Source organism: Nerophis ophidion, linkage group LG27 (assembly GCF_033978795.1).
Source record: "Nerophis ophidion isolate RoL-2023_Sa linkage group LG27, RoL_Noph_v1.0, whole genome shotgun sequence".
Classification (NCBI taxonomy): domain Eukaryota; kingdom Metazoa; phylum Chordata; class Actinopteri; order Syngnathiformes; family Syngnathidae; genus Nerophis; species Nerophis ophidion.
This window is the reverse complement of record NC_084637.1, coordinates 18,501,814-18,524,726: the sequence shown is the minus strand read 5'-3', so window position 1 is coordinate 18,524,726 and position 22,913 is coordinate 18,501,814. Positions and strand designations below refer to the sequence as shown.

General features: G+C 39.0%; 1 protein-coding gene across 1 annotated transcript in view; it reads right to left on the bottom strand.

Moving 5' to 3' along the window:
• The window catches only part of mtor (mechanistic target of rapamycin kinase), a 294,825-nt gene extending 272,757 nt beyond the window's left edge, over positions 1–22,068 (bottom strand). Inside the window, exons 1-7 of the mRNA XM_061889707.1 lie at positions 21,936–22,068; positions 17,385–17,527; positions 16,290–16,398; positions 14,227–14,459; positions 11,196–11,396; positions 10,990–11,124; positions 2,483–2,758 (exon numbers count right to left, since the gene is read on the bottom strand). Of these exons, the coding sequence (XP_061745691.1) occupies positions 2,483–2,758; positions 10,990–11,124; positions 11,196–11,396; positions 14,227–14,459; positions 16,290–16,398; positions 17,385–17,513 (1,083 nt within the window). The 5' untranslated portion in view covers positions 17,514–17,527; positions 21,936–22,068. The remainder of the gene's footprint in view (positions 1–2,482; positions 2,759–10,989; positions 11,125–11,195; positions 11,397–14,226; positions 14,460–16,289; positions 16,399–17,384; positions 17,528–21,935) is intronic.
• Positions 22,069–22,913: the final 845 nt, after the last annotated feature.

Sequence of the window (22,913 nt, the reverse complement as noted above, 5' to 3'; positions counted from 1 at the left end):
TAACGTCTGCCATAATCAAGGATTAGATTAGAACATAATAAAAAAGCTGTATTTGCATTATATAAAATTATTCATGATTAATGGTTGACAATCTTGGTCTGTCCTTTAAGAAAAATACAATTATTAGTAAGTACTAAAAACAAAACCTTTAGTTGTGGTTTCCCTCTCTGGTTGAAAGTTTAAAATGAGCATATATTAATGCAGTATGAGGAAGAATGTTTTAATGTAGACACATAAAATAATTATACTGCTGTGATTACATGCATCAAGTGTTCATTCAAGGCTAAGGCCAAATATCGAGATATATACCGTGTATCGTGACATGGCCTAAAAATATCGAGATATTAATAAAAGGCCATATCACCCAGCCCTACAATAAACCTATCCCCGGGTGCATGTCTTAGGAGGTGGGAGGAAGCCGGAGTATCCGGAGGGAACCCGCGCAGTCACGGGGAGAACATGCAAACTCCACACAGAAAGACCCCGAGCCCGGGGATCGAACCCAGGACCTTCGTATTGTGAGGCACATGCACTAACCCCTGTATCACCGTGCTAAACCGAATATGGTAATTATTATTCGATTTGAGTATTTTTAGTTTGTTGTCTTATTTTTCTCCCCTTTACTTTGGTACTTTCGACCAATAATTATATTTGGTTTTGTCTTAGTAATAATGAATATTGTCATCTACTTTATAACTTTTAAATCTTTGTTATATCGATTTCTTAATAATGATTCTGTGTGAAGCATTTTTAATGATTATATTTGTAATGAGTTTATGATTCTTGCAGTTTTAACAATCCCATGTCATCAAAAACATGGATCCTTAGTAGCCTGTAACCCTATTGGGTGTCCATAGGGCTTGGCAATATATCAATATACTCGATATATCATGGGTTTGTCTCTGTGCGATATGGAAAATGACTATATCGTGAGAATTCAAGTATACGTTAGCTGCGGGCATTACACTACATGCTTTTCTCACTCTTTCTTGTCTCCCTCACAGAGACATAAAACAAGCGCACCTTCTTAGATACGTCACATACTGTCACGCGTGCAACGTCATACATGGGTAACATTAGCTGTGATGCTAGCGGTGCGGTGCGAGTGGTAATACGAGAGAAAGAAGGTACGAATCTGGTAACAAATAAAGGAAGAATTAATTCCAAAAAAAACAGCACAGGGTCCATTGTCTTGCGGTGGTTTGGCTCCAAGCGGGAAGATGTACAACAGAAAATCGTAATATGTCAAGTAAGCGGCAAAAGCGTTGATACAAAACATAGCAGCACTGCTAATGTGTAGCATCATTTGAAAAGTCACCCGCTAGAGCAGGGGTCAGTAAAGCTTTTTGGCAGAGAGAGCCATGTAAGCCAAATATTTTTGAAATGTATTTTTTTAACACTGAATATGACTAAATGCGTGCATTTTCAAGTAAGACCAACATTTTTAGAGAACAGTAAGTCTCTTATTCTTTTTAATAACATTTGTATTCTGAAGCTAACCGATAATAAATAAAATTTTTCTTACCATTATTGCGACTTCTGGAAAAGGTTCGGTAGGAAACGGATGGATGGATTAAAATGCATGAGAATGTTTTATATTTTGAACGTCATCTTTAACACTGTGATTACCAATGGAACTATTCATTACTTATCATGTTAAGCAAAGATTTATCTGAGAGCCGGATGCAGTCATCAAAATAGCCACATCTGGCTCCAGAGTCATAGGTCCCTACCCCTGCGCTAGAGAATGAAGAGTGCTTGAAACTACATCTCAACATCTCGGCCGGTGCCACACCAACAATGACGAAGCAACCATTTCCAGATCAACACCGTATGAAAATAATTGTCAAAAACAAGGAGATAACGTCCGCAGGAACCTACCACATAGCGAAGGACATAGACTATTTGGTTTCCTACTATGCAGCTCATTTTTTATTGTACAGTTTTTGGAAATATCTTGTGTGACATCATGCACAAAAGTGCACTTTATTTGTTTTAAACTATTGTAGTGGTTTTCTATACAAAAAGTGCACTTTAATTTAGTGTTGTTTTGATATGTCATATTTGTGACATCATGCACAAAAGTGCACTAATAGCTTGTTTTAAAATGACAATCTTGCACTTTGTTTTGAAATGACAATGTTTGTGCCACTGCCTAATAACTGTTTAATAAATACATATTTTGTAAATTGACTTAGTTGTGGTTTCTCTCTCTGCATGGAAGTTTAAAATGAGCATATAATAATGCAGTATGAACAAGAATGTTTTAATGTAGACACATAAAATCATCATACTGGTGTGAGTATATGCATCAAGTGTTCATTCAAAGCTAAGGCAAAATATCGAGATAGATATCGTATCATGTATCATGTATGTATCATGTCACTGAACTTTACAAGGAGACGTTTATATAGAATCCCCACAAAGCAGCAAGTAGCATGTTATAAAAATAATGGCAAGGGTTAACATATTGTTCATTCACCTGGTCAAAGCGCTCCTCCATGAGCTCCCGGCAGTATCTGCTCTCCACCAGCGAACTCTTGGCTGGCACCGGCGTGGCCCCGAAGCTGAGGAAGCCCTGCGGCGTGCTGTAGCCCAGCAGGCCCAGCAGGGCGTTGGACTGCTGCGGCTGCACCGACTGGAAGCTGGTGAAGGGGGTGATGTGGCGAGGCTTTGTTCCGAAGCCCATCAGCTCCTTGCAGTACTTGTCGTGCACCAGCTGCTGCTGCGTGATCTCCTCCATCTCCTCACGCATGCGCTGGTGGACCACAGGACAAGTCAGATTCGTTCCCCACCCCCCAAGTTGTGTTAATTAATTGGCCTCCTTCGACTTACACTCAACCAGGGGTGTACAAATTTTTTCCACTAAGGGTCCCATTGAGAAATCTAAACTTGCGGGGGCAATTTTGATATTTTACATTTTTAAAACCAATACAATATTTTTTTTTTTAACCTTTTGGGCTCCCGTCAAGTTAGGTCCTGCAAATCAAAAAGGGTCTCAGTCATACTTTTTTTTAAATAATTATTTATGTCAATGCTTAAATCTCTAGATTTACTTTAGATCTATCTGTTGATGCAATTTTTATTTCTATGTTTTATGCCTTTTTTGTTAGATAAAACTATTTTTATGGCAAAAACTCAAAATATGCAATATTTTCACCCAACAAGATTGAGATTCCAAGATGGCGGCGCCCGGACGGGCTGCGCTCTCGAGGAGCTCTTGCTAAAGATGGAACATTTGGCAGAAATACCGGACAATTCCACAAACTTTATGGCTGGCTCACATCGTGGTCACTCCGTGATCACGTACGACCGCCAGACACTTCTGGATGTGGACACATCGGGCCGTTTTGGACCGATAGACACTTGCGTGCTAGACTTGCTAACTAGCATGGGAATACATCGGCGGCTACATCCAGCGGCCTGTGAAGCAGGGGAGTCTAGTAGCAGCGGGGGCCGTCTACGGAGCAGACGCCAGCGGTGTGATCGGAAACGCGGATGCCGAGCGGGGCTAAAAACAAAGCAGAAGGCTAATCCCCACAGAACACCACTTTCCTCCATCCCGAAGACGGATTTAAATAAAGGATGCGAGACTACTGGTCTGGGTAAGGAGTCAGTTAAATTAGAACAAGTTTTTTCTGCTTTGAGTGTTTCAGAGTTGGACATGTGTTTTACTGAGGTGGCTAACTATGATGCGTGCAGTTTATCAAAGCAACAAACAAACAATCGGAAAATCCCCGTTACTGAGGTGGCTAACCATGATGCGTGCAGTTTATCAAAGCAACAATCAAACAATCGGAAAATTCCTGTCGTATCAATTCCTAGATATGGTCGTAACTATACTAAATGCACTGGGCATAATAAACACAACATTATTAATATTGCTACTACGGATAATTTGATCAAAAACTCCCTAAAACAGCCCACTACCTATAATATAGGTTTTTTAAACATAAGATCATTGTCTCCTAAAACGTTGTTAGTTAATGATATTATCAGAGACAACAATCTTAACGTCATCGGTCTCAGCGAAACCTGGCTTAAACCAAACGACTTTTTTGCGCTAAATGAGGCATGTCCTCCTAACTTTACACATGCGCATATTGCCCGTCCGCTCAAAAGGGGTGGGGGGGTCGCACTAATATACAACGAAAACTTTAACCTTAGTCCTAACATAAATAATAAATATAAATCGTTTGAGGTGCTTACTATGAGGTCTGTCACACCGCTGCCTCTACACCTGGCTGTTATCTACCGCCCCCCAGGGCCCTATTCGGACTTTATTAATGAATTCTCAGAGTTTGTTGCTGATCTAGTGACACACGCCGATAATATAATCATAATGGGGGACTTTAATATCCATATGAATACCCCATCGGACCCACCGTGCGTAGCGCTCCAGACTGTAATTGATAGCTGTGGTCTCACACAAATAATAAATGAACCCACGCATCGCAACGGTAATACGATAGACCTAGTGCTTGTCAGGGGCATCACCGTTTCCAAAGTTACGATACTCCCGTATACTAAAGTATTGTCTGATCATTACCTTATAAAATTCGAGGTTCAGACGCATGTTCGTCAAACTAATAATAATAATAACTGCTATAGCAGCCGCAACATTAATACAGCCACAACGACAACTCTTGCTGACCTACTGCCCTCGGTAATGGCACCATTCCCAAAGTATGTGGGCTCTATTGATAACCTCACTAACAACTTTAACGACGCCCTGCGCGAAACCATTGATAACATAGCACCGCTAAAGTTAAAAAAGGCTCCAAAAAAGCGCACCCCGTGGTTTACAGAAGAAACTAGAGCTCAGAAATTATTATGTAGAAAGCTGGAACGCAAATGGCGCACGACTAAACTTGAGGTGCACCATCAAGCATGGAGTGATGGTTTAATAACTTATAAACGCATGCTTACCTTAGCTAAAGCTAAATATTACTCAAATCTCATCCACCGTAATAAAAACGATCCTAAATTTTTGTTTAGTACGGTAGCATCGCTAACCCAACAAGGGACTCCTTCCAGTAGCTCAACCCACTCAGCTGATGACTTTATGCAATTCTTTAGTAAGAAAATTGAAGTCATTAGAAAGGAGATTAAAGACAATGCGTCCCAGCTACAACGGGGTTCTATTAACACTGACACGATTGTATATACAGCGGATACTGCCCTCCAAAATACTTTCTCTCGTTTTGAGGAAATAACATTAGAGGAATTGTTACAACGTGTAAATGGAATAAAACAGACAACATGTTTACTTGACCCTCTTCCTGGGAAACTGATCAAGGAGCTCTTTGTATTATTAGGTCCATCAGTGCTAAATATTATAAACTTATCACTCTCCTCGGGCACTGTTCCCCTAGCATTCAAAAAAGCGGTTATTCATCCTCTTCTTAAAAGACCTAACCTCGATCCTGACCTCATGGTAAATTACCGACCGGTGTCTCACCTTCCCTTTATTTCAAAAATCCTTGAAAAAATTGTTGCGGAGCAGTTAAATGAACACTTAGCGTCTAACAATCTATGTGAAACCTTTCAATCCGGTTTCAGGGCAAATCACTCCACGGAGACAGCCCTCGCAAAAATGACTAATGATCTATTGCTAACGATGGATTCTGATGCGTCATCTATGTTGCTGCTCCTCGATCTTAGCGCTGCTTTCGATACCGTCGATCATAATATTTTATTAGAACGTATCAAAACACGAATTGGTATGTCAGACTTAGCCCTGTCTTGGTTTAACTCTTATCTTACTGATAGGATGCAGTGTGTCTCCCATAACAATGTGACCTCAGACTACGTTAAGGTAACGTGTGGAGTTCCCCAGGGTTCGGTCCTTGGCCCTGCACTCTTCAGCATCTACATGCTGCCGCTAGGTGACATCATACGCAAATACGGTATTAGCTTTCACTGTTATGCTGATGACACCCAACTCTACATGCCCCTAAAGCTGACCAACACGCCGGATTGTAGTCAGCTGGAGGCGTGTCTTAATGAAATTAAACAATGGATGTCCGCTAACTTTTTGCAACTCAACGCCAAAAAAACGGAAATGCTGATTATCGGTCCTGCTAGACACCGAACTCTATTTAATAATACAACTCTAACATTTGACAACCAAACAATTAAACAAGGCGACACGGTAAAGAATCTGGGTGTTATCTTCGACCCAACTCTCTCCTTTGAGGCACACATTAAAAGCGTTACTAAAACGGCCTTCTTTCATCTCCGTAATATCGCTAAAATTCGCTCCATTCTGTCCACTAAAGACGCTGAGATCATTATCCATGCGTTTGTTACGTCTCGCCTCGACTACTGTAACGTATTATTTTTGGGTCTCCCCATGTCTAGCATTAAAAGATTACAGTTGGTACAAAATGCGGCTGCTAGACTTTTGACAAGAACAAGAAAGTTTGATCACATTACGCCTGTACTGGCTCACCTGCACTGGCTTCCTGTGCACTTAAGATGTGACTTTAAGGTTTTACTACTTACGTATAAAATACTACACGGTCTAGCTCCATCTTATCTTGCCGATTGTATTGTACCATATGTCCCGGCAAGAAATCTGCGTTCAAAGGACTCCGGCTTATTAGTGATTCCCAAAGCCCAAAAAAAGTCTGCGGGCTATAGAGCATTTTCCGTTCGGGCTCCAGTACTCTGGAATGCCCTCCCGGTAACAGTTCGCGATGCCACCTCAGTAGAAGCATTTAAGTCTCACCTTAAAACTCATTTGTATACTCTAGCCTTTAAATAGACTCCCTTTTTAGACCAGTTGATCTGCCGTTTCTTTTCTTTTTCTTCCATGTCCCACTCTCCCATGTGGAGGGGGTCCGGTCCGATCCGGTGGCCATGTACTGCTCGCCTGTGTATCGGCTGGGGACATCTCTGCGCTGCTGGTCCGCCTACGCTTGGGATGGTTTCCTGCTGGCTCCGCTGTGAACGGGACTCTCGCTGCTGTGTCTTGGATCCTCTTTGGACTGGACTCTCGCGACTGTGTTGTATCCACTGTGGATTGAACTTTCACAGTATCATGTTAGATCCGCTCGACATCCATTGCTTTCCTCCTCTCTAAGGTTCTCATAGTCATCATTGTCACCGACGTCCCACTGGGTCATTATTGTCACCAATGTCCCACTGGGTGTGAGTTTTCCTACCGAGGATGTCGTGGTGGTTTGTGCAGCCCTTTGAGACACTAGTGATTTAGGGCTATATAAGTAAACATTGATTGATTGATTGAACAAATATTAATAGTGGAATATTTGATGTAAAATCATTGGAGGCTTAAGGAGTTCAATAATACATCACATTGATTTTGATTCATTATTATTTTTTGAGCAATGAATTAAAAAAAATTTAAAACGGCCCAACTCATAAAAATGTTTTAAAAAAGTCTTTTTTTTTTTTACTTTGTTTTACTTTTAACGCTGAAATCTCTAGTTCAACTTCATATCTATCTAATGTTTCTATTTTTTTATTTTATGCTCTTATTTTATATGACCAACACACAAACACGCAATATTTTATCTAAAAAATATTCTTAAATTGGAATATATGATGTGAAATAATCGAAACTTTGAAAAGGGCAATCATTCATAACTTTGATTTTGATTCAATATCCAAATTAAATTCTAGGGGATCCAAAAGGACCCCAGTCAAAAATTGTTAAAAATAAGTCACACATTTTTTTTACTTTAAACACTTAAATATTTATCGACTTCAGACCTAGCCGTTGATTACAAGTTTTTTTTTTTCTTTTGTTTGGTTAATTCCTTTTTTTAATCAAATTAAAATACCAATGACTGTCACACACACACTAGGTGTGGTGAAATTACCCTCTGCATTTGACCCATCCCCTTGTTACACCCCCTGACAGGTGAAGGGAGCAGTGAGCAGCAGCGGTGGCCGCGCCCGGGAATCATTTTTGGGGATATAACCCCCAATTCCAACCCTTGATGCTGAGTGCCAAGCAGGGAGGTAATGGCTCCCATTTTTATAGTCTTTGGTATGACTCTGCCGGGGTTTGAACTCACAACCTACCGATCTCAGGGCAGACACTCTAACCACAAGGCCACTAAGCAGGTTTTTCAGAGAACTCATAGTTTTTTTCATGGCAAACACACAAAATATGCAATATTTCCCCCAAAAAGATATTTAAAGTGGAATAGTTGATGTTGAAGTAAACTGAGTCTTAAAAAGGGCATTAATTTATAACAACATTGCTTTTCATTTTCATTTTTAGAGCAAAGATAAAAAAAACACTAAAATTATTGGGAACCAAACGGCTCCACACATTAAAGTGTTAAAAATTAGTCAAACTTTTTTAATTTTTACTTCCAATTCTTACATATTAAGCTTGACTTCAGATCTTTCCGTCGCTTATAAGTTTTGTTTTATTTATTTTATGCCCTTTTTTGTCAGGAAATCTTAGTTTTTGTACGGCTAATACCCGAAATGTGTCATATTTTCCCAAAAAACATTTCAAAGTGAAATATTTAATGTTAAACAATTGGATGAACTAATAATTAATAATTCATTACCACATTGATTTTGATTCATTATTGTTCTTTGAGCAGAGACAGTTAAAAAATAAATCCCACTTTATCAAAGTGTTAAAAATAAGACACACATTTTTAAAAATGTTGTTTTACCTTCAATGCTTAAAGATGGTGTTTGCAACTTGCCCACTGTAACCTTTAAGACATATGACAAAAACACCGCTGTCTAGCTAAAATATAGTGGGTGTTCCTTTTATACCGCTGGGTTCTATGACCTGGAAAATAGGGACTATTAAAAAAGTTGTCGCTCTCTAGGCATCTGTGTAAATGTTGCAAACAGCTCCTTTAAGTCTCTAGACCAACTTTACATCTATCTGTGGATCATACGTTTTTATTATTTTTTTCAAATGTATTTTCGGTTATTTTTTATGCCATTTTTGTGGTGGAAAACGTAATTATTTTTTGGCAAACACACAAAATACGCCAAATTTTACGCCAAAAACATTTCAACAATTAGGATTTGAGCAAGGACAGTAGAAAAAAATCCCACAAAAATATTAGGAATCCAAAAGGGTCCCCACTCATAAAAGTGCTAAAATAGGTCATACTTTTTTTCTTCTACTTTGTTTTACTTTCAACGCTTAAATCTCTTGATCAACTTCACATATATCCACTCTCCCTTAGAGATAGGGTGAGAAGCTCTGTCATCCGGGAGGAACTCAAAGTAAAGCCGCTGCTCCTCCACATCGAGAGGAGCCAGATGAGCTGGTTCGGGCATCTGGTCAGGATGCCACCCAAACGCCTCCCGAGGGAGGTGTTTAGGGCACGTCCAACCGGTAGGAGGCCACGGGGAAGACCCAGGACACGTTGGGAAGACTATGTCTCCCGGCTGGCCTGGGAACGCCTCGGGATCCCCCGGGAAGAGCTAGACGAAGTGGCTGGGGACAGGGAAGTCTGGGCTTCCCTGCTTAGGCTGCTGCCCCCGCGACCTGACCTCGGATAAGCGGCAGAAGATGGATGGATGGATGGATGGATGGGTTTTTTGTTGTAACAACATTAATTTTGATTCATTATTATGTTTTGAGCAATGAGAGTATAAAAAAAAATCCCACAAAAATTATTAGGGATCCAAAAGGGTCCCCACTCATAAAAGTGTTAAAATAGAACATGTATTTTTTTTCTTTTACTTTGTTTTACTTTCAACGCTTAAGTCTCTAGATCAACTTCAGATCTATCCATTAATTATTTTTTTTTATTTTTTGTTGTAACAACATTCATTTTGATTCATTGTTATGTTTTGAGCAGTATAAAAAAAAAAATCACACCAAAATTCTTGGGGATCCAAAGGGTCCATTACTCATAAAAGTGTTAAAAACAGGTCATATATTTTTTTTTTACTTTGTTTTACTTTTAATGCTTAAAACTTCAGATCTATCGATCGATTACAAGTTTTGGGGGTTTTAAGGTTTTTTGGTTGTAACATTAATTTTCATTCATAATTATTTTTTGAGCAATGACTGCATAAAAAAATCCCACTAAAATGATTGGAGATCCAAAGGGGTCGCTACTCATAAAAGTGTCAAATAAAGGTCATACATTTTTCTTTAAATTTGTTTTACTATTAATGCTTAAAAATTCAGATCTGTCGATCGATTATAAGTTGTTGAGGTTTTTAAGTTTTTTTTTTTGTTAAAAATTAATTTTAATTCAATATTCTTTTTTGAGCAATGACAGTAAACAAAAATCACGCTAAAATTCTTGGGTCTGTACTCAAAAAAGTTTTAAAAATAGGTCGTATTTTGCTTTACTTTCAACGCTTAAGTCTGAGAGATCAACTTCAGATTTACCTGTCGATTATACATTTTTATTTTTTATTGTTTGTTTTGTGCCCTTTTTTCATGGATAACTTGGACTTAAACGGCTAACACAAAATACGCAATATGTTTTTCTTAAAAAGATTTTTAAGGGTTAATATTTGCTGTGAAGCAATCTGAGCCATAAATATGTCAATAATTCATAACAGTGATTTTGAGTCATTATTTTTTGGAGCAATGACAGTATACAAAAATTGGGTCTGTAATCATAAAAGTGTTAAAAATGGGTTTTATTTGGCTTTACTTTTCACGCTTAAGTCTAAAAGATCAAATCCAAGTTTTTAGTTTTCATTGCTTGTTTGTTTGTTTTAAGCCTTTTTTCATGTATAACTTGGATTTAAATGGTTAACACAAATTATGCAATATTTTTCCCAAAAAGATTTTTAAGAGGGAATATTGGCTGTGAAGCAATCGGAGCCATAAATATGTCAATAATTCATAACATCAGTATTATTTTTTGAGCAATGACAGTGTAATAAAAACAAGTTTGTGTTATTAGACTGAACATTGAAGCTTTTTCTCGTTACATTTCACCCGTTTGTTCTTTTCTTCCACTTTTTTATGTAATAGTATTTTTAGAATGTGTGGTAGAAAAAGGGACTGACCTCTCCTTCCATGCTGCTGATGCGAACCAACTCGTTGAGAATGAGCAGAGCGCCGTGGAAGCGGTCGTCACGATTCATCCCTTTCTCCTTGGCCAAGGTTTCATCGAAGCCCCGCTCGGCCTCCTCAAATGTTTGCTAGCAGAAACAAAAGGGTTTGCACACCTTATGACGTGACTTTGGGGGGAGGGCGAGGCGGAGGTCCGTACTTTGTACCACTGGGGTTTCTGCATTTCTTTGGTCTCTCTCTGCGTGGTGAGGATGAGGCAGGCCTGCAGCGCCGCCACGGCCGCCTCTCGAATGGCTTGCTTGGAGTCCCAGACGGCGTAGAAGATGTTGTCGAAGAAGGGCTGCACGTGCTGGAAGAAGAAGGTGGGAGCGCTGGCAGCCAGCTCCCTCAGAACCAACACCTGCGACCCAAAGAAATAGGTTTTTATGACACTGACAGCAGTTCAAATCTTGCTAAGAAAGTCAAGAACAAGAAGGGGTTCTTTAACAAGTACCCAAAGCTGTTTGGAGGAGTTTAATGGAGGTATGGTGTTCATCAAAAGGGAGGATTTGGTCTCCACACACAGCATTTTTTTTTTTCTTCGATGCTCTTACTTTTCTACCCTTGCTTTTTTAACCCATCCATTCATCTTCATCCGCTTATCCCAGGTCAGGTCAGAGAAGCCCAGACTCTCCCCAGCCACTTGGTCCATCTCCTCCAAGGGGATCAGACAGTCTTCTCCATGTGTCCTGGGTCTTCCCCGTGGTCTCCTACCGGTCGGACGTGCCCTAAACACCTCCCCCTTCAATTTTCTTTATTATTATTTTTAACTATTTTTAGTTAGTATTTACATTTTCCCTTCTAACTTGGTACTTTCAGCCATTAATTTACCGGTAATTACTTTAATTTTAAACTATTTTTCTGCACTTTATTTGAAACCCAATATTTTAAGCAATTTATTTTAGTATTTTTAGTTTCTATTGTTAAATTTCCCCCCTTTATTTTGGTACTTTTCAGCACTTTGATACTTTAAACCCATAATATTAATCATGTTTGTATTTTTGGTTATTATTTATATTTATTAGCCTCCAATTTAGTACTTTTAACCCAGTAAGTTATGTGTTTTTATTTTTCTCTACTTTGATATTTCAAACACATTATTTTAAGTATTTTATTATTTTTAGTTTGTATTCTTATTGTTTATTCACCTTTACTCTCCTTCATAATTTACTTTAAAGTAATGATTGTTTTATTTGTATTTGTTTGTTATTAGTCTGTTGGATTTTTAATGAATTAAATGAACAAATTAACTAAACTGAACTTTGGTACTTTTAACTACCGTATTTTTCGGAGTATAAGTCGCTCCGGAGTATAAGTCGTACCTGCCGAAAATGCATAATAAAGAAGGGAAAAAACATATAGAAGTCGCACTGGAATATAAGTTGCATTTTTGGGCGAAATCTATTTGATAAAACCCAATACCAAGAATAGACATTTGAAAGGCAATTTAAAATAAATAAAGATTAGTGAACAACAGGCTGAATAAGTGTACGTTATATGACGCATAAATAACCAACTGAGAAGGTGCCTGGTATGTTAACGTAACATATTATGGTAAGAGTCGTTCAAATAACTATAATATATAGAACTTGCTATACATTTACCAAACAATCTGTCACTCTTAATTGCTGAATCCGATGAAATCTTATACGTCTACTATCTTACGTGAATGAGCCAAATAATATTATTTGATGTTTTACGGTAATGTGTTAATAATTTCACACATAAGTCTCTCCTGAGTATAAGTCGCACCCCCGGCCAAACTATGAAAAAAACTGCGACTTAAAGTCCGAAAAATATGGTAATACATTTTATCAAATGTTTTCTTCAAAATTAATATTGTCCTCCACTTTGGTTCTTTTATATATATTATTTCACAGGCACCTGCACCCCCCCGCAACCTCAAAAAGGGACAAGCGGTAGAAAATGGATGGATGAAAAAAAAATTTCGTATTAACCTTTGTAGTTTGAAAAAATATCAGTTGTTATTAATATCAATTAAATCATTATTTTTGAAGCTTGGATTATGTTATGATTGCATCTTAAATCTTTAATATAAACACCCTGAAAATAACAAATTTGTCAATTAAAGTAAGTATCAAATAAATATGGTAACATATTACTTACACATACAAAGTCTCCAAGGCGCTGCTAAAAAGTACCCAGTAGCATATGTGTCCGCATCGTTCGATTTATAGCGCCATGGGCTTAATTAACTTCATGAATTCTTGTGACCTATGGGTGTCGCCCCAAAAATAATAAAAATACCACTCCACTACAACTTAAAGACAGCATAAGTCAATTCCAGGCAGCTTATAATAAATAGATTTGTGTTCTCCGTTTGACTCATTTCACCTGATCAAATCTCTTTGACACGCAACAAAATAATAAAAGTATGTGAGATTCCTGCTAATATCGTATTGGATCCAAATCGGTATCGGCCAATACTCAAGGCTCCAATATCAGTATCGTATCGGAAGTAAAAAAAGCTGTATCATGACACCCCTAATTTTACCAATATCTTCATCATTGTTATTCTTCACCTTTGTCGACTGCTAAAAATATGTTTATTGAAGGCCAGGTGTAGATATGTGCCTATTAAAGCAGGAAGCAGTATTTGAGGAAATATAATAGACTTTGTTCTTTTAAATGAAAGGAAGCGCAGTACGCTCTTAAACTATTCAAATTTGTAAAACTTTTTCTTTTTAAACACCTTTCCACATTGTCATTGTGGGGTATTGTGTGTAGAATTTTGAAGACAAAGATGAATGTAATCCTTTTTGAAATAAAGCTGCAACATAACTAGGACTCACAGCGGCATGGCCTTCTCTTTAAAAACCTTTTCACGTTGTCATTGTAGGGTATTGTGTGTAGAATTTTGAGGACAAAAATGAATGCATTCCTTTTTGGAATAAGGCTGCAACATAACTGCGATTCACAGCGGCGTGGCGTTCTTTTTAAAATCCTTTTCACATTGTCATTGTGGGGTATTGTGTGTAGAATTTTGAAGACAAAAGTAATTGCATTCGTTTTTGGAATAAGGCTGCAACAAAACTGCGACTCACAGCGCTGTGGCGTTCTTTTTAAAAACGTTTTCACATTGTCATTGTGGGGTATTGTGTGTAGAATTTTAAGGAAAAAAATGAATGCATTCCTTTTTGGAATAAGGCTGCAAAATAACTGCGACTCACAGCGGCGTGGCGTCTGCCTTCGTTTCTGTCAGCTCCCAGCCACTCCAGCGCCCGCTTCACCTCAAACTCTACATACTCGGAGGTGAAGTTGTCCCCCGCCATGGACAGGTGGCCCACGGCTTTGGAGGCCATCTCCATCACCACCGTGTCGCCGCAGGGGAGCAGGTACCGCAGGTAGTTGGCGAAGCGGCTGATCTTGTTGGTGCTTCCTCCCTCCACTCCGATCAGACTCACTACGAGAAAGACAGGCATGAATACACTTGACATGAAGAATCATGACAACTTCTTTCTTTCCTCCTTTCTGAGTGAAAGTTGAAATGCTGACTGCAGAGATGAAAGGCAGCATACACCGCTCTCTTCCTTTTGATACATAGCTGTATTCGCTAAATATAGCAACAAAGTGGACCATTTGGCTACATCTTATTTCTCAGGCGAAGCAAGAAGTGTGTTGTGAAGTTACGCCACGTACGCTACAGCCTGTATATGAGCGAGGGCCAACAGGAAGAAGCGCCAAATACGCACCATAACAGACTCCAACAAATGCTGGCAATTCTGGACTGTAAGCCGCTAGTTTTTCCCAACGCTTTGAATCCTATGGCTTATAAAACAGTGCGGCTAATTTATGGATTTTTCTTTGCTAACTGGTTCAAGGAAAAAACTAGCAAATGCACTGAAAAGGTGTGTTATTGTTTATGCTTTGGCGCCATCTTTTGGTGCTGCATAGCCTTTCTGTTTGGACTGAGCTTCCAAACGGAAGTACAGCTGCCGTTACATCCATAACGGTCTACTGGTATGGATTCTTCATTCATCACTCCAGGCAAAGTTTGTATGTTTTACAATATAACTAAAACAATTGTAACTTCCTTAAGTGTCCCATGTGTGATGTCTGTAGGAGTGTTTTCATGAATATTTGAACACGTTATTGTAATGTAATCAAGCTAGCATCGTTAGCATTAGCTAAATATCCCAACAGGTTTATGAGTGTCTGTGTTTGTATTATTAACTTACAATGACATTCTTTTTGTATTGTTACAAATTCACAAATTCCTCAGTAAATTCACCTAAACGTCACTGTGGAGTTATTGAGATGTTTAGCCGTATTAATGCCTTTATCTGGAAGTATATCCATAGCATTTTTGCTTGAAAAGATTCTTCATTCATCCCGCCAAGCAACGTTTGTAAGTTTTACAATGTAATTAAAACAATTCTTACTTACTAAAGTGTCCCATGTGTGATGTCTGTGGGAGTGTTTTCATGCATATTTGAACACGGTATCGTAATATAATCAAGCTAGCGTCGTTAGCATTAGCTAATATGCTAACACGTTCACGAGTGTCTGTGTTGGTATCATTAACTTACAACACCATTCTTTTTGTATCGTTTCACTTTCACAAATTCCTCAGTAAATTCACCAAAAAATCACCGTGGAGTTATGTAGTCTGTTTAGCTGATTGGAGAGCTAGGTTGCGCTGCTAGTGGGTCCATGACCATGACTTCTGTTTTGTTTGATCAGCCGTTTTACTGCCGTGTTACAGACATTGTTTGGAAACAATTATGTTTTACATTTCTGTGGAAATAACTAATTTTACAACGTATACATCTGCAGCTTATAGTCCGGTGCTAATAATATATGGAAAACATTTTTTCTTCTAAAATTTTATAGGTGCGACTTATATATTGGTGCGCTTTATAGTCGGGATGATACGGTAGAGCAAAGTGTGAAAATGTAAACAGAGAGAAACCTGAGAAGAACTAGTGGCAGGAAATTACAGCTGTGATCTAAAGGGTGAGCACGGCTAAGGTGGTGTGGTATTAGCGCTCTTGCGAGTGCCTTTGTTCATGCAACCAACCTTGCTTCCCTACTTCCACTTTCTTCCCATCAAGAAGGGAAAACAATTATCGAACAATTTCTCGAACGCATTTTTTACTGATATCGACTTGGTGTCTTATTGCGATACACATCGTTTTATTGCCCAGCCTTAGGGATGGCCTCTGTTGGCACGAATACCGCGTTCAGGAAGTGTCGTACACTTGACAGGAAAGAGACGTGCACGCCTGCTTACCTATGGCGAGAATCCCTCCTTTCTTCTCGTTGACGTCAGAGCTGGAGACCAGCTCGAATATTTGGTGATTCAAGGCATCGTAGAAGGCAGTGATCTCATCTTGACCTAACTGTGGAAGACAAACAAAATAACAGCTTAAAAGGAGCCATTTGTAATCATTTAATGTCAAGTAATCATTAAATGGCCCTGATATGTCAAAACGCATTAATAAATAATCTTATTTTCCAGTACATCTATAAATGATAACAGTAGTTCAACCGGGATATGATCATTTCAAAATTAGATTTACTGCCCCAAAATCTTGTTATTGTTTTCATTTCGATGCCCCGCCCTCTACCATTTGACCAATTAGATAGTCAGTGAGTGTGTCACATCCAGGTTGCCAGTCACGTACGGCCATCTTGGTGCGGCTACTGCCACTGGTAAAGTTACTAAACATGTCAGACCTCAGTAAATCTAAGTTACCACTCAACTTAATTATGACAAAGCCAAGAACAAAACCAGGATTTATATTGGGGATGCCTTTGAAAGATGGACACCATTGAAAGTGGAGAACATTTTTCATCTGACACCAAACTTGCTAATTTCCTCCTTGATAAGTAAGTCAGGCATTCACGTTTTCTTATTACGTGTAATAAATGAAAATGGACATTTCGTGTGTAAACTATATTGTCTAATACAGTCTAAGGTCTTGTCTAACAAAGCTTGTTAGACAAGACCATAAACTTTGCACCATCACACACATCTAGTGTGTGTGATGGTGCAAAAATAAATACATAAAAAATAAAAACAAACGATATATAAATATATGCAAATATTTATATAATTGTATTTGTAATAATATACATGTTTTATTTGCAAAAACGTTAATCCAAATGCGGCTAAGTTTCCTTTAACTCAGACTCCGTTTCTCGACCAGTTGCCATTGTGCAGAGTGAGCAATTACCTACTATAAATGTGCACATGCATAAAAAAGGGATCCCAAACAAACAACTCAGAACTGGGAATGGATTGTCACTGTTCACTTACAAGAGCCGTCACATCTCTGTTGTTGACCCCAATATGGATATTTCAGAGCACGCGCTGTGTATTTACCTCTCTCAGCTCGGTGGTCACATAGTGCTGCAGGTCTTTGGCAGACTTTGCCCGGGTGTCTTCGTTTCGACTCTTGAGCCCGCTGCCAAACTGCTGCAGCACAGTGGTTGTGCCGTACATGATCACCATCTGGATGACCTGGTCTGCAACATACACACAAACATGAGCAACAAGTCTTCCTACAAATAACCTGCACTTGCAGAAAAAACTAAAATAAAATAAAAATAAAAAAGTGTGTCTAAATATATGTATATATATATATACATATATATATATAGATTACAGCTGAAACGATAACTCGAGGCAATTTGCTGCCTTGAGGCGTCAATAAGTGTTTTTTTTTTCCAATATGACACAAAATATGCAACATTTTCCCCAGAAATATTTTAGAGTGGAATATTTGATATGAAGTTATTAAAGCCGTAAATACAATAGGTCAATACTTTATAACAACAATGTATTTGATTCATTTTATATTTGAGCAATGACAGTTTCAAATAAATCCCACACTAAAATTCTTGAAGATCCAAACGGACCCCACTTATAAAAGTGTTAAAAAAAAAGTCAAACTTTTTTTTTTACTTTCAACACTTAGTAATTTGTTAAAAAAGACAAAATAACAAGCAAACAGGGCGGTAAAAAAAAATAAATGAATCCAGACTTCCGGAAATTCGCGTTTTTTTCTGATTTCAATGCATAAAAAAGACACAAATAGTGTGTTAACGCCAACACTGGTCATACTGTATATATACGTTTTTACTTTCAACAATTAAGTCCGTAGAAGAACTTCAGATCTATCTGTGTATTATAAGATTTTATTTATGTAATCAAAGCATGGATTTTGTCAATAAATCATAACGCTGATTTGATTCATTAATATTTTATGAACAATGACAGTTGTAAAAGATGCGTTGTGTCATTATTTATTCACATCAAAGACTATAAAAATGGTCTCCCTGCTTAGCACTCAGCATCAAGGGTTGGAATTGGGGGTTAAATCACCAAAAATTATTCCCGGGCGTGGCCACCACTGCTGCTCACTACCTACCTCATCTCCCAGGGGGTGGAACAAGGGTGACGGGTCAAATGCAGAGGGTAAATTCACCACACCTAGTGTGTGTGTGACTATCAGTGGTACTTTACCTTCAATTACAGTCAACATTGAAAAGTTTTCACCTGTTTTGCCTTTTATTCCACACTTTGGACACTCCTCGGACTATGTTAAGGTAACGTGTGGAGTTCCCCAGCGTTCGGTCCTTGGCCCTGCACTTTTCAGCATCTACATGCTGCCGCTAGGTAACATCATACGCAAATACGGTGTTAGCTTCCACTGTTATGCTGATGACACCCAACTCTACATGCCCCTAAAGCTGACCAACACGCCGGATTGTAGTCAGCTGGAGGCGTGTCTTAATGAAATTAAACAACGGATGTCCGCTAACTTTTTGCAACTCAACGCCCAAAAAACGGAAATGCTGATTATCGGTCCTGCTAGACACCGACCACTATTTAATAATACCACTTTAACATTTGACAACCAAACAATTAAACAAGGCGACTCGGTAAAGAATCTGGGTATTATCTTCGACCCAACTCTCTCCTTTGAGTCACATATTAAAAGCGTTACTAAAACCGCCTTCTTTCATCTCGGTAATATCGCTAAAATTCGCTCCATTTTGTCCACTAACGACGCTGAGATCATTATCCATGCGTTTGTTACGTCTCGCCTCAATTACTGTAACATATTATTTTTGGGTCTCCCCATGTCTAGCATTAAACGATTACAGTTGGTACAACATGCGGCTGCTAGACTTTTGACAAGAACAAGAAAGTTTGATCATATTACGCCTATACTGGCTCACCCGCACTGGCTTCCTGTGCACTCAAGATGTGACTTTAAGGTTTTACTACTTACGTATAGAATACTACACGGTCTAGCTCCAGTCTATCTTGCCGATTGTATTGTACCATATGTCCCGGCAAGAAATCTGTGTTCAAAGGACTCCGGCTTATTAGTGATTCCCAGAGCCCCAAAAAAGTCTACAGGCTATAGAGCGTTTTCTGTTCGGGCTCCAGTACTCTGGAATGCCCTCCCGGTAACAGTTCGAGATGCTACCTCAGTAGAAGTATTTATTTCTCACCTTAAAACTCATTTGTATAGTCTGGCCTTTAAATAAGACTCCATTTTTAAACCAGTTGATCTGCAGTTTCTTTTCTTTTTCTCCTCTGTCCCACTCTCCCTTGTGGAGGGGGTCCGGTCCGGTGGCCATGGATGAAGTACTGGCTGTCCAGAATCGGGACCCGGGATGGACCGCTCGTCCAGAGTCGGGACGCAGGATGGACCGCTCGTCTGTGTATCCGCTGGGGACATCTTTGCGCTGCTGATATGCCTCCGCCTGGGATGGTTTCCTGTTGGCTCTGTCACGCCAAATTTCTTCCCCCCTACAAAAACCTCCCCCCACCCATTTACTTTCAGGGTCATGTTTCCTCTTACGTCACACGTTTCCTTTTACGTCACACTTCGGCTTTGACTGACCGTCGCTGGAAGGATACTTCGCTGCTGGAATCTGAAGAAATCGATTAACACGATAAAAAATTCTCTATTCCTTCTCATTAGCAAATATTGTTTTTTGTAGTTTTGTTACTTAAGGATATAACTATTTTCATTGTTAAAACGTACGTTTTGTTAAAGGCCTACCGGAACCCACTACTACCCACCACACAGTCTGATAGTTTATATATCAATGATGAAATATTAACATTGCAACACATGCCAATACAGCCTTTTTAGTTTACTAAATTACAATTTTAAATTTCCTAGGAGTTTCCTCTTCGAAACGTTGTGTAATGATGACGTGTACGCAAGGCATCACGCGTTTTTAGGAAGTATGAGCGCTACGCACACACACATCTAAATGCCGTCTGCTTTAACGGCATAATTATACAGTTTTTTGGACATCTGTGTTGCTGAATCTTTTGCAATTTGTTCAATTAATATTGGAGAAGTCACAGTAGAAAGCTGGAGTTGGGAATCTTTAGCCACACAAACACACGGTGATTCCTTGTTTAAAATTCCTGGAGGTGAAACTTTCCTATGGGTCAGAGCGCGGTCAAGAGAACATGGATCCCGACCAAATGTCAACCAGCAGTTTTCGGTGAGAAAATTGTGGTTAAAAAGTCAGTTCTTACCGGAGAAAAGCTGACCTTGTGCCGTCCATAGCTGCCATCGACTCCCCTGAGACATTGCGCGTCAAGACACCCGTGGACACACCCTTCCAACTATCAGGTAATATTAAACTCACTAAAACACTAGCAACACTATAGAAAGATAAGGGATTTCCCAGAATTATCCTAGTAAATGTGTCTAAAACATCGGAATCCGTCCCAATGCAATTGCGTTTTTTTTTTCTAGTCCATCGCAATCAATATCCTCAAACACAAATCTTTCATTCTCACTCAAATTAATGGGAAAATTGTTGTTTTCTCGGTCCGAATAGCACTTTTTGTTGGAGGCTCCCATTAAAAACAATGTGAATATGTGAGGAGCCATCAAACATGTGACGTCATCGTCTGCGACTTCCGGTAGAGGCAGGGCAATTCTCTTAGCACCGAAAGTTGCGAACTTTATCGTTGATGTTCTCTGCTAAATCCTTTCAGCAAAAATATGGCAATATCGCGAAATGATCAAGTATGACACATAGAATGGACCTGCTATCCTCGTTTAAATAAAAAAATCTCATTTCAGTAGGCCTTTAATGCTATATTATAAAAAATAAAATAAAAAACTATTTACAAACACAAGCTATTGGGATGACGTAAGAGGAAACGTGACCCTGGAAGTAAATGGGGTGGGGGTGTCTGTAGGGGGGAAGAAATTTGGCGTGACAGCTCCACTATCGACGGGACTCTCGCTACTGTGATGGATCCACTTTGGACTTGACTCTCACGGTTGTGTTGGAGCCACTATGGATTGAACTTTCACAGTATCATGTTAGACCCACTCGACATCCATTGCTTTCGGTCCCCTAGAGGGGGGGGGGAGGTTGCCCATATATCCGGTCCTCTCCAAGGTTTCTCATAGTCATCACTGTCACCGACGTCCCACTGGGGTGAGTTTTCCTTGCCCTTATGTGGGCTCTACCGAGGATGTCATTGTGGTTTGTGCAGCCCTTTGAGACACTAGTGATTTAGGGCTACCCCGCCTTCCGCCCGATTGTAGCTGAGATAGGCGCCAGCGCCCCCCGCGACCCCGAAAGGGAATAAGCGGTAGAAAATGGATGGATGGATAAATGATCATTGATGGATTGATTGATAATGTAATTTAGAGCCAGATAAATACAACATATATGGCAAGTTAACGCTTTTATTATTATATATTTATTATATATATGTATACATCGATATAGTATAAATATTATTATTATTAATATTAGCTGGTTAGCTCTTCATGCGAAGCTAACATCCAGCTAGTGCTAGCCACAAGCTACATTAGCCCAAGTAGCAGACAACTAACAGCGCAAAGCCCGCGTGTTGTTGTTGTTGTTTACTTACGTGCTGGCGTGGATGTACAAGCCGCTTATTACGTGCCTCATGGCACGAATAAAGGCCGATAAGAAGGAGCACAAGGTTAGCGAGCTAATGTTGATACGGGAAAGGTGGTCCTAGGTTCTTGACGTCATTTAAGAGCGCCGCAGCTCAGCACACCTTTATAAAAAAAATATTTATTAATATTTAATACTCTATCTGCATTTGCGATTGTTCTCTTTCCTCGTTGTTGAAAAAAATGATAAAACTAAAATTAAAATAAAACACCGTGATATTGTTGGACCACGGTTGTTGTGACTCACAATGTTGGTCACAACAACCGTGGTCCAACAATATCACGGTTATTATCATCGCGTTGTTGTTATATTTGCTCAATAAGTACTTATAAGCAGATTTTATTTTAAGAATAAGAATACGAAAAAAACAAACGAATAAATACAAACAAATTAAAAAACACTTTTAAAAAAAGCAAATAATAATAAATCTATACTTTGCTTTAAAGGCCTACTGAACACCACTACTACCCACCACACAGTCTGATAGTTTATGTATCAATGATGAAATATTAACATCGCAACACATGCCAATGCGGCCTTTTTAGTTTACTAAATTACAATTTTAAATTTCCCGGGAGTTTCGTATTTGAAACTTTGTGTAATGATGACGTGTACGCAAGACGTCACAGGTTTTTAGGAAGTATGAGCGCTGCACACACACACACAGCTAAATGTCGTCTGCTTTAACGGCATAATTACACAGTATTTTGGAAATCTGTGTTGCTGAATCTTTTGCAATTTATTCAATTAATATTGGAGAAGTCACAGTAGAAAGATGGAGTTGGGAAGCTTGAGCCGTTAGCCACACACACACACAGCTAAATGTCGTCTGCTTTAACGGCATAATTACACAGTATTTTGGAAATCTGTGTTGCTGAATCTTTTGCAATTTATTCAATTAATATTGGAGAAGTCACAGTAGAAAGAT